General features: G+C 38.1%; 1 protein-coding gene across 5 annotated transcripts in view; it reads right to left on the bottom strand.

Moving 5' to 3' along the window:
• The window catches only part of fbxl18 (F-box and leucine-rich repeat protein 18), a 57674-nt gene that overhangs the window by 29131 nt on the left and 15956 nt on the right, over positions 1-12587 (bottom strand). For all 5 annotated transcript variants that reach the window (XR_011347501.1, XR_011347503.1, XR_011347502.1 and 2 more), the window contains exon 2: positions 3885-5464. Coding sequence is in view for 2 of the 5 variants with exons in the window: in XM_069906675.1 (XP_069762776.1) it covers positions 3885-5464 (1580 nt within the window). In the remaining 3 variants the exon portion in view is untranslated. The remainder of the gene's footprint in view (positions 1-3884; positions 5465-12587) is intronic.

Here is a 12587-nt window from a genome sequence, read left to right as displayed (position 1 = left end):
TTCATTTTGGGAAGAATAATCATAACAGGACAGATGCAGTGAAGAGGAGGGAAGTTAAAGAGCTGTATTTGACAACACGGTTCATGTCCCCAATTATGAATGATGAACCTGGATTTCTTCTGTCATTCCCAAACCAACATACATTCATTCCAGATTCTTGCAAATTGTGTACCTCTACTTTCACTGCCCAATTCTTCACATCTGAACCTTGCACGGAACTCATCCATGTACCTTTGATATATTTGTAAATTTCATCAACCCTTCGTCAATTTCTCAAAACCTCTTGGCAGTTTACTCCCTGTATTCTCATCTTACAAGCAGTTCAGATATAAATGTTCTCCTAACAATTAGACTTGAAAATATTGTGTGATCTAGTTTCCTGATAGGAATTACTTCAATGACTTTTGACTCCAATATGTTCATTAAAGCAAAGCACTTCTGTTGCTCTACTTCTCTTCCAATACATGTGCTCTATTACCATTCCTAGCTGTTTCACAGAACAAGCCTCAAGCCTGGCAAATTTGAAAATAAGTGAATGGTACAGAATTTGAAGACTGGAAGAATAGGAACAGGTGGAAAACGGAGAAAGAGAAAAAGAAACTCAGATGGACTTACATAATGACAAGACAACAAAGAATTAAACAAAACAAAAGTGACACTGATGGCCAAACTGAAAATTTTGAAACACAAGTAAGCACAGTGAACAAACTAGAGAACTGGACCAGAATGAGAATTTTATTCTCACTCATCTCTTGGACAGCACCACAAATCATCTTGCATGCACCATGCAAACTCCACAGTTTTAAAATATTTTATCCAACCTTACACAAAATTCAGTGCAAAATGGAAAGTATCTGTTACAACAGGGCCTCTCAGCACAAAAATCCTAATTTTCTCAAATCTTCAAAAGGAACCAATCAAAATCAGTATCTTCCCCTCTCTCCCTACTATAATAGACTAACTACTCTTCCTGTTCCATTGCTGTATTTTTATATACAACAGCATCATTCACCTGTCCACATTTCCCCCAAATGCAGCAAACAGCATCATGATTGGCAATTTAAAATTTTTTTAAAGATTGGACCATCTGGAACTGGACCTGGCTTACCATCTGGACACCACCTGCAATCAATGCCTGCCCACACTTACTGTTTCAGATGCAGAGCACTGAACAGACTCACCCTCTGCACCTGAGAGGTGAGCAAGAAGGCATAGCAAGAGCTCACAGCTCAGCCCCAATCTCTCTCTCGCCACCCCAGGATGCCATGTCAGCCTTTGACAGAAGCAAAATATGTACATTTTTATTGAAACCAATGCCTCAGATAGACAGGGAATCTTAACAATCATTAAGATTTCCATGGATTTCAATTTTAAATTTAGACATTCAGCAGGGTAACAGGCCCTTCCAGGCCCCCCCCCCCGCCCCCCCCAAGTACACCAATTAATCTACAAACTCTGCACATTTTTGACGGTTGAGAGGAAACTAGAGCACTCGGAGGAAGCCTACGCTGACATGGGAGAACATATGAACTCCTTACAAATCATGCCAGATTCAAACCCTAGTTGTTGGGATGGTAGTAACATTGCGCTAACTGCTACGCCAACCGTGCCACCCAAACATTAAAGTAACAGTAAACTATGAAATAATTTAAAAAGTTTAAGTTGAAATAAAAACAGAAGTTAAAACTTACCATTTTCTTCCTCACCTCCAAGCTGAGAATACCTTTTCAAATAGGTATTCTAAACAAAAGTCAGGCCTAACTGGTGTAGGATGGGAGAGGCAAAACACCAGCTTTTCCAATTCTGATCCATCAGACCCTGATCTACAGCGAGTACATATGTCCAAAGTTTTACAAGTTGAATGACATTAATATCATTTGGGACCTGCTGTCAATTACTAGTCCAATTGAACCCAATCATTTCTTTGTCCCCAAAGATGACAGTACCTCCAGGATTTTTTTAGTGTGGGAAATCAGTGAATGAAAATGCAAAATGAGTACTTAAATTTTCAATTTGAAAATCAAATTGAGTGTGTAAGAGAAGAAATTATAAGGGGCAGGAAAGTAGAAAAAGGGAAATCAGCACTCTGAAGAAAGAATAAAGAAGGTATCCATAGTGGTTGTTAACGGACATAGCTAGAATTCTGGACCAGTGTTGACCACTGTGGTAAGTGAGGAATTTAAGTAGTTAAATACAGTAAAATCCCCATTATCTAGAATTCAAGCAACCAGCAAAAAAAAATATAAAATTGTGTAAAATGGGTTAAAAAAAATACTAGTTAACATTGGTGCGCCTCACTGTTAGTTCTCCATTCGTACAGCCTCAAGCAACCGTAAAACTTGCTTATCCGGCATCTACCAATCCCCTGTAGGTGCCAGATATGAGGGGTTTTACTGTATATCGAATTTGGAAAAAAAAACTACTCTCAGTAAAGAAACAGATAAACAACTGGCTTGTCAAAACCACATCTGGTTCATTAATGTCCATCAGCAAGAAAGAAAGATCAGGAAGAAAATTGGGGAAGCAACTTTGCTGAGGAAAGAGAGGGAACAACCTTGACAATGGTGGAGATGAGAAAAATATCAAAATGTGGCAAGGAGGAATGAGGGAGGGCCAGTTTGAAACACAGCCAAAACAGGGAGAGATTGCAGAAAATGGGGCCTTTGGCAATGCTTTCTTGAAGTCATAAAGGAGAGATCAGGGAACAAACAAAAAGAGAAAAATAGCATAATTAAGATGACAAATAAGACAGACACTTGCAATATATAAATAAATGAAACATACAGCAGTAGCAGTCGGACTACAGCTGCCTGGCCAGTCCAAGTAACATTAGGTCGTTAATAACTACTGGCAGTTAAAACCTGCAGAATTCCCTACAGCCACAATCCCAGTCTAATCACATAAACATTATTTAAATGCGCAGTTTTACTTATGTTAATTGGACTCCAGAATGAATAAGCATTCATTGGGACAAAAATATTACTCCTAGGGGTGCAAGTAGGTCTCAAAATTGATCTCTGCAAAAGAACAAAGCAGTGCCAAACTGCTCCGGAACAGAATAGCCAAAACACAATAAAAGGCAATCCACCTCATTAATGCAGTTATTTCATTTTCCATTCCTTGACACAAAATACAAACATGCAACAAAATAAGATATGGTAGATTAACAGCACCTTGAATGAGATTGAAATACATCCAAGGCCCAAAAAAATGTGGAAAAAAATGAATGCAATGCAATTTGATTGCATTACAACATCTAGATAACTATAACATGAGCAATAACAATAATTTTACACATTGTTTTCAGTTGAAAATGTGGGGATTGCTGACAGCTGAGAAAGTTTTTGACACAACCAGAAGATAAATATCCTTTTTGAGATTATCCTTTATGAGATGGCTATTTCAGAAGTCATTGTAGACCAAGGGTCATTAATTAAATTCCCAAAAGTGTCCAATTTTAATGAAATCACTTTTTCCCTGTACTTTTTTTAAAAAAAGAATCAATCATATTCTTCATCCGCCATAATTGGGATTTGAACTCAGTTTATCCAGTTTAATCCAAACCTCAGGATCCAAACAAGTCCCATAACATTTACTGCAAATATTTATTTATCTCATTGCTATTTGTGGGACTTTCCATGCAAGCTGCTGCCATACTTGTCAATGCAGTAAACGACATAACATAAAAATCACAGGCTGATGTCCCTTGAGGCAATCCAAGCATTCAGTAACACGCGCTATAAAATGGGATCTCTCTTTCTCACATGGAGGATTACAAATTGTTTAACAACAAGATGCAAAATGTTGTTATATCTCACAGAAAGTGCACCCTTCATTTCTGTCACATACCTCAGAATCAGATTCCAGTAAACACATGTGCTCACCTCAAGTCCTTCAATTGCGTGCAGTGTTTCAGCATTTCACACAAGGCTGGCATGTAGGCAACGTTCCCCAGCAGACCAAGGTTTGCCAGAGACAGTGTCTGCAGCTGCTGGCACTTCAATCCAATGGCAATCAGACCTGACCCAGTAAGAATTCCAGGAAGCTGAGCCAAAGTTAGAACGCGCAAGAACTGCAATTGCCCAATGAGCATCAAATCTTCATCTCGGATCCGTTGTGCTCGTTCACAGGGTGGTTGCATATTCCTAATGGCAGGCTCATTTCGAGGCACATTTGAGGAGAAACTGGACCCAATCAGTTCAAGTTCTTCTAAAAAGGGAATATTTTCAAGGAGAGTCCCAAAAACAGTGGTAAGCAAATTCAACGACGGCTGCTCTTGAATATTCTTTGGATAGGTCGGAACTCCAATTCGAACCTTCTTCCCCAAACCCCGCCGCACTGATTGTGCGCCCAAAGTTGACACAGTATGATTTGGCAGCTTGTCAACATTTTTAGCACTTTGTACAATGCAGCACACGGGGAGTGATAATGAACGTAACTGTTTCAATCTCGCTAACAGCAGGCACAAGTGTTTACCTGACCCCTCGGGGCTGTGGTGATGAGCTGCAGAGAGATTCAGGTGCTTCAGGTTTGGACAACAATTTACAAGTGCTTCCACCACATCAAAATCAATGTCATCTTTGGCCTTGCGAAAAACGGAGCAGTCTGAGAGTAAGCAGTGGACGCACCCACTGAGATTCAAACTAACCAACGACTGAACGTTTTTGCCACCATTAATTATTTGATGGCTCAGCTGGCAGCCAGAGAGTATGCAATGGCTGAAGTTTAAATAGATTGGGTTACTCAAGGTAATGGTGTGCAGAAGTGAGGAGTGCAGAAGCGATGACCCATTTAACCAAGAACGAGGGAGCTGCAATGCCTCCAGGCTGAAGTTTTTAGTCATACAATCTAAGAAGTCCCGTGTGGAGCATCCAGTGTCAACAAATATCCCAGGGACGGATAGGATAAAGGCACGCAGGTTCTCAGGAGTCCGAATACTCAAAACTGACAGGTAAAACCTCCCAACTTCCTGGTTAACATAACCTGGTGATAACCTTGCATAGAATACCTTAAGGTTTTGATAGTGGGGAATGTTGCTTTGTCCAACCATCAGCTGGCCTGAGAGCATCTCACCCTCCCGAGTCCGGTCAGGGATTTCAAAGTAAAGCAAGAGACGCTCCAAATTGGTGCAACAAGGGACGATACCATAGGACGGAGTAAACAAAGTCTGCTTGAGTTCAGTTACTTTGCCAAGATTTGCCTTACATTCACTACTAAGCTGGCCAACATCAAATCCCTGGTTGACATCCAAAGCAAGAGAGCGAAGATTTCGTAGTACAGATAGCATCCTCGAGAGTTGCAGCGATGTCATGTGGCATCCTGTCAGATCAAGCTTCAGGATGTTTTTACACTTTGCCACCAGATCAACGGTTGACCCAGACAACCAATAGCAGCCACTCAGTTTCAACAGTTGAATGTTACTGGCTATTTCTTTAAGCAGTGAGGTCACCTTTGCATCACTTTCCTAGAAACAAAGCAGAGTTTAATTTAAAACTATGGAAAAAAAAAATCTTGTGGTGGAGAAACTAAATTTATCGCACGCACACACAAAATCAGCATTTTGACCATTGAGCCATTGTGCCATTTTCTGTCTTGGTAGCATCTGAACAATTTTGTTTCATTTATGGCTAATTACCTACCTCATCATTATGACACCTTGGTTGTCACAAAATTTGACGATAGGTGAAGATCTAGCAGCTTAAGTAAAAGATGGTCAATGTGATGGAGGGTCTGTAATTAAGACTTGAAAATACAGTAAGTTCATACCACTGGTGAGGGTGCTGCATTTTTAGGTTAAAGAGTAGAAAACAGAACAATGCAAGAAAAACATTATTTGAAGGTCCTCTCATACAAACAACCATCAGCAAACTTACACAAGGGACTGATTCCACCTGCATTGAATTCGCCCATCGTTATTGAATGAAGATCTACCGGTGATCTCAAGATCGGTGAACCGGTGCGGACTCGAAAGGCCGACATGGCCTGTTTCCGCTCCGTAAATGGTTATATGGTGCATGTGTAGGATACTTAGCCCCTTAAAATTGGATTGCAAATTAATACACTTATATCTAATCTGATTGTAAACTCATTTCTGTATTCCTAGCCACCTGCAATAACCTTTCATTCCTTTACTAATAAAAACTGTCTGTCTCTTGTTAGGTCTGCTTTGTTCAAGAATGAGTGATTCAGACACCAGACTGAGTCGAAATCAAGGTTCTTTATTACCGGATTGTAACACTTACAACTAACAGTGTTAGTTGGAGAAGGCGCATTCTCCTGATATCAGCAAGTGGTGTTTTTTTATACCTCAGGACACATACTTAGTAAATTATCATACCATTACACTGTCCAATGAATAAGATGTTGCTACCCTTCACTGTTAGTCTGCTGCTCATCAGCTTGTTAGTGCCAAGCTTATCTTGAGTGTACAAGGTCACATCTGCATTCTGTTACTCCTTAGTACTGGGTGACTCCTTCTCCGGTCCCATCTCATGATGTTTTTACCTTACACTCAGAAAAATATTCACTAGTTCCTTAGTCTTTCCAGGAACAAGTTAATAAGGTCATGATTCTCAAACAATTAAGAACAAATCTCTGCCTTAAATGGACAATCTCTTATTTTTAAAATGGAGGGCTAGCTGCAGATTCTACCATTAGAGGAAATATTTCAATCTATCATCTGAATACTCACTTATACCATCTCTCCCCCCACTGCAGCCCCACCCCAGCTCATTCTTCTAAATTCAAATAGATATAAGCCTTAGCTGTCCAAGCTTTCTTCATAAGGAAACCCACCCATGCCAGTAAACTTTCTCTGAATTCCATCGATGCATTAACCTCTCCTTACAAAAGCTAATACTTTAGTTAAGGTCTCATTAGTCCACGTACAATTGAAACATAACTTGCCTTCTTTTGTATTAAATTCCATCAATAATAATAATACTAATATTTTGCTACCTTTCCAAATTACTAAAATAATCTACACATTAGTTCTTTATGGGCGAGGATACCCAGATCCCTCGACATCTTCTCACCATTTAAATTATATGCAACTTCTTTACTTTTCGTAACTAAAAAGACAATTTCATATTTTCCTCACGTTATACTCAATTTACCAGATCTTTCAAATTTATCTTCAATTTAAGTTTTTAAATTTAGACATTCCGCACAATAAATGTCCCTGGAGTTTCCAATTTGCCATTCAATCTATCCATACCACATGTTACCTTTTACAATAGAAGCTTTTATTTTTCACATTAGGGTGTGGTACCTTCTGGAAAGCCAAGTACAGGTATAGTGCATCCATAGTTATTTTATCCATAACATGCAATTTCTTCTAAAAATTCCAATAAATTGGTCAAATACAAACTTTCACAGAACCACGTTGAATCTGTCCAGTTAATGTTTTCTAAGTGCGCTGTTGCGGCACGTTTAATGATAGCCATTATCTTTTTAGAAAAATGTTGGAAGCTAACTAGCCTATAGTTTTACGCTTTCTATATCCCTTCCCTTAATTCAAAGAATCCGTATGAATACAAAATGACAGGTAGACCACAATCAGCCAATCACAATGTTCTCCATGACACAAGTTTAGGCATCAAACATGAATGATGTCATTTGTACAAAGTACTGATGATTAACCATGAAAACCTATTTCAGATATGCCCACTAGCTATAATATATGCCACCAAATAATTGATAATAGATTTACTGACCACACATGCAGCTTTCATTCCTGGCAACTCTGAAATTTGCATTTGCCAAATACAGCAAATTTACACCCTTGTCTCTATGGTTCAGGAAGTTTATTTTGCATTGATTAAATCATACAGAACTCATGATCCTAGATTTAATCCTGAAGGTTTTTATTTCTGGTTGAAGAAGCATTAATTTAGTTAAGGGCAAACACACTGTGCCCACTTCAGTTTATTATCCAGCAGTGTGTTTTGGTGGACATAGCTCTATTTACCTTATGAGAGAGATGAATGACATACCTCATTTATAGTGCTGGATAAGGAGAATTCACAGATCCCTATCCCAACAGATTAATTTATTTTCAAGGCTCACACATGAACACAGGTGCACGAGATCACATGCTTGGTAACACAGACATCCAATGTACGAAGCCTCAATCACACAAGATGTCAATTGAATTTATGTAAGATCTCTCCACAAATAAAATCTGTCAAGACAACTGAAAACTTAACTCTCAATGCTACATTGTAGGATTCATTGCAAAAGCTTAAATCTATTTGTTTATTCTGATAAAATTCAAGCATTTCCTTCATTGTTTATCAGGGTTAAAGGTCACAAACAATATGTAATTATTTTCCTTGCCTGTGAGATTTCACTACCACAGACAAGCCTTTTAAGATCAGAATTTTGATGATTAATTTTGAACAAAGGGAACTATGCAAGAGATCTTATCCAATTCTACAAAAAAGACAAAACCTGTGTCTCAGCTCAGCATTAAATCGCAAAGCAGCAGAAGAGAAATCAATATTATTGCAATATATTTTAGTTCTCAATTTAAATCTTTGTGTTCATATTAAGATCAGTACTTTGGCTTCAACTCTTTGATCTCAGTAGAGGAGATGGGCAACATATTTTGAAGGAATATTGGAGGAGATAAGTGGATGGATTATAGCCCCAAAGAGAAAATGGAAAAACCATGCGCTAGATGACCTGGAATGTCTTTTGTTGCCATAAAACTACTTGAGGGGGATAAAAAGATGAAAAAAGATGAAGAAGTTCTGTTAATAAAGGACATGTTCAATACAATGGTTAAAAAAAAACATCTTGGCTCACAAAAATTAAGATACAGAATAAATACAGGAGATAAGAAATGGCAAGGAATAGAATTCACTGGTGGGATTAGTCCGTACACTGTTGGCTGCTAAAAAAAACAAATAATGGAAGAGGTGGCTGCAAGAAAGTTACGCTAATTATTGTGGGGAATTTTAGCCTGATACAAATTAAAGATATCAAACTGATAATGTCAACTTCAAGAATGAGGTCTTCGGACAGTTTTTATGAACAATTTACTGCAAAATTAATCAAAGAACATACTATCTTAGTTTTGCGTATATGTCATGAGAGAAGATTAAGGATCCTCTGGGTCAGAGTGATCACATCACAACAGAGCTGAAAATTCATTTTCAGTGGAAAAAAATTAATACTGAAACTGATATCATAAATTGCAATAAAATTGATTTCTGATTAATAAAGACAAAATGTTGAACTGTACTGCAATAGGAACATACCAATCTGCTTGTGATGTCTATACCAAATATGATACCAATTTAAACTGCACATCTTCTTGAACCTGGTCTATATACCTCTATTCCCTGTTTTTGTGTCATCTCAATGCCTATTAAATTGCCATCATATTTACTTCCTTGTCTGCACCAGGTGCCAGGCACCTATCATTCTGTATGTGGGGGTGGGGGGGGGGGAAGGTGGGGGGTGGAGAAATAGTCCTTGTATATCTTCCTTAAACTTTTCCCTTCTCACCTCAAAGCTATGCCCTCTGGTAGTTGACATTTTCAGCCCAGTAAAAAAAAACACTCCATCTGCTCCACGTTTCTCATAATTTTATAAACTACGACCAAGTCACCCTTCAACAATTTAAGTTTGTCCAAAATCCCTTTATAACTAATACTTGTGAGCTCCACTAACATCCTGGTGAACCACTTTCAGCACCCACTGTTCATCCTTTCTGTAACTTGGTAACCAGAACTGCACACAATATTCCATATGTGGCCTAAATAAAGCCTTATACAGCTCCAAGATGACATCCTGCTTTTTATAATGAAGGCAAGTATGCAGTACACCTTTCTCTTGTGTTACCATTTTCAGGAACCTATGGACAAGACACCACCTCCCCCCCACCCCCCACTCCCCAGATCCCTCTGTACATCAATACTCCCAAGGGTCCTGTCATTTACTGTGTAGTTTCTACTTACTTTTGACCTCTTAAACTTCTCTCTTGTCCAGATTAAACTACAAGTGCTATTCCTCTGGCCCAAATTTCCAACTGGTCTATATTCTACTGAATCCTTTGACAAGCTTCATAACCATTCATAACTCTGAAATGTTTATGTCATCTGCAAACTTAATCATCCCACCTATATTTGTGTTCACATCATTCATTTATATCACAAACAACACAGCCCCAGCAATGATCCTTGCAATATTATATAGATAACACAGTTAACACAATGCTATCACAGCGCCAACGACCTGGGTTTGAAATCTGACACTGCCTGAAAGGCATTTGTACATTTCCCCATGTCTGCATGGGTTTCCTCTGGGTTGTCTGGTTTCCTTTCACCCTTCAAAAACATACAGGGTTGGAGGTTAATTGGGGTATTTGGGCGGCTCAGGCTTGTGTGCCAAATGGGCCTTTTACCGAACTGCATGTCTAAATTTACAAAAAAAAATCAATTGTCACACATCCCCATCAATATTCCCCATCTTGGAAAAACCAATTTTGCATACAATCTACCAGGTCTCCTTGGATTTCATGTGCCTTAATCAGCTGACTATGATGGATCTTGTTGAAAGCTTTTCCCAAGGTCAATGTAGACAATATTAATTGCCCTAACCTCATCAATTGTCTTTGTCACTTCAAGAAACTCAATCAAGTTTGTAAGGCATGACTTCTGCATTCAGCCATGCTGACTAACCCTAATAAGTCCATTCTTTTCAAAAGGCGAGTAGAACCTATCCCTAAGAATCCACTCGAGTAGCCTCTCCACCAAGGCTTAGTGCTCTCTGATGTTCTGGTTTCCTCACTGTGTTGCTTAGACTGAGGCACAACACTGACTCTTCTCCAGTCCTCTGGGACCTCGCCTGTGGCTAAATGGATACAACGATCCTTGTCAAGGTTCCAGCAATCTCCTCTTTTGTCTCAATAACCTGGGATAGATCTCAACAGACCCGAGTGGCTGAACCACCTAAATATTCATCAAGAAACCCAGCATCTCTTTTTTTAATATCAATATTTCCCAGAATATCACCATACCTTTCTATGATATCTCTATCCTTCATGTCCTTCTGTATGCTTGGTTAGTACTTTGTGCACTTCCTCTACTCCAGAAATAAATGACCTCCTTTGTCCTTGAGTGATCCTATCCTCTCCCTAGCTACCCTCTTGTTTTCAATGTAAAAAATGCCTCAGGATTCTCTCTAATCTTACTTCTAATAAAATTTTATGACCTGCTTTACCCCTCCCGATTCCCTGTTTCTTTCTATCTGATTTGAGCTTCTTAAACCTTAATATACTCTTTTGTTTTTTTAATTAAATTTGAAATATGTTTCATGACCTAAATTCTGACCAGCTAAACTTTAAATTACTTCAACATATTAGATGAGGGCATGCCCAACTAACAGCCACTGGCAGTCCAGTCTTCTCCTGAACCATAACTACCTGAAATCTTCAAGTTACAATCACGGTTTCCAAAATGCCCTTCACTGAAACTCCTGTCACCTATCCAGGCTCATTTCCAAATTCAATGGGTAGTGAATTAAAATTTATTTGTTTTAATGTGAATGGATTTCAGAGTCCCATTCAAGGAAAAAGAGTTTCAACATATATTAAGAACTTGAGAGTAGATATTGCTTTTTTGCAAGAGACGCATTTAACTGAAAAGGAACATCAGAAATTAAAGAGAGACTGGGTAGGTAAAGTAGTGGCATCACATTTCAATATGAAAGCTAGAGGGGTTGCAATTTTAATAAATAAAAATCTTCCTATTGTGAGACATAATATGACTTTAGACCCATTTGGTAGATTTGTTTTAATTAATTGCCAGATTTTCACTGAACGACGGACATTGATGAATATCTATGTGCCAAATCTGGATAAATTTATACAGGACACTGTTCTATATCTGGGGGAAGCAAGTACACCTGTAGTAATATTTTGGTGGGTGGGGATTTTAATTTTTGTCTGGACCCTTTAATGAATAGATGTAGTGAAATCAAATGCAGCAAGGATGACTATATATTTAATGCAAGAACTTAATTTAGTTGATATTTGGAGAAAGATATATCCTAGAAAGAAGGACTATTCATTTTATTCTAGTCATCATGATTCATATTCTAGAATTGATATGCTATTAATATCAGCAAAACTTCAAGGTAGGGTTCAGCAGGTCCAATATAAACCGAGACTTATTTCTGATCGTTCCCCATTGTGTTCAGTGTTAGGTTTAGAGGACAAGTGAGATGAGACTTTTAAATGGAGATTTAATAGTATAATTTTGAAAAGGCAAGATTTTTGTCAGTTTATTAGAGATCAGATAAAACAATTCTTGGCTGCTAATGAAAATTCAATGGATAATAAATTTGTTCTTTGGGATGCTATGAAAACTTTTATTCATGGTCAAAAAGGAATATATGGCTCGTTAATACTTTAGAGAATACTATATTGACCTTAGAGAAAGAGCTACAAAGACAACCATCAGAAGATAGGAAAATAATTTTATTGAATAAAAAATTACAGTATTATATATTGCAATCTTATAGAACGGGAAAAAAATTGATTGGGAGAACAGGCACTTAAAAGTTTTGACATAGCAACT

This window comes from Narcine bancroftii, chromosome 12, assembly GCF_036971445.1.
Source record: "Narcine bancroftii isolate sNarBan1 chromosome 12, sNarBan1.hap1, whole genome shotgun sequence".
Classification (NCBI taxonomy): Eukaryota; Metazoa; Chordata; class Chondrichthyes; order Torpediniformes; family Narcinidae; genus Narcine; species Narcine bancroftii.
The sequence above is the reverse complement of the archived record's forward strand: the minus strand, read 5'-3'. Positions and strand labels throughout refer to the sequence as shown.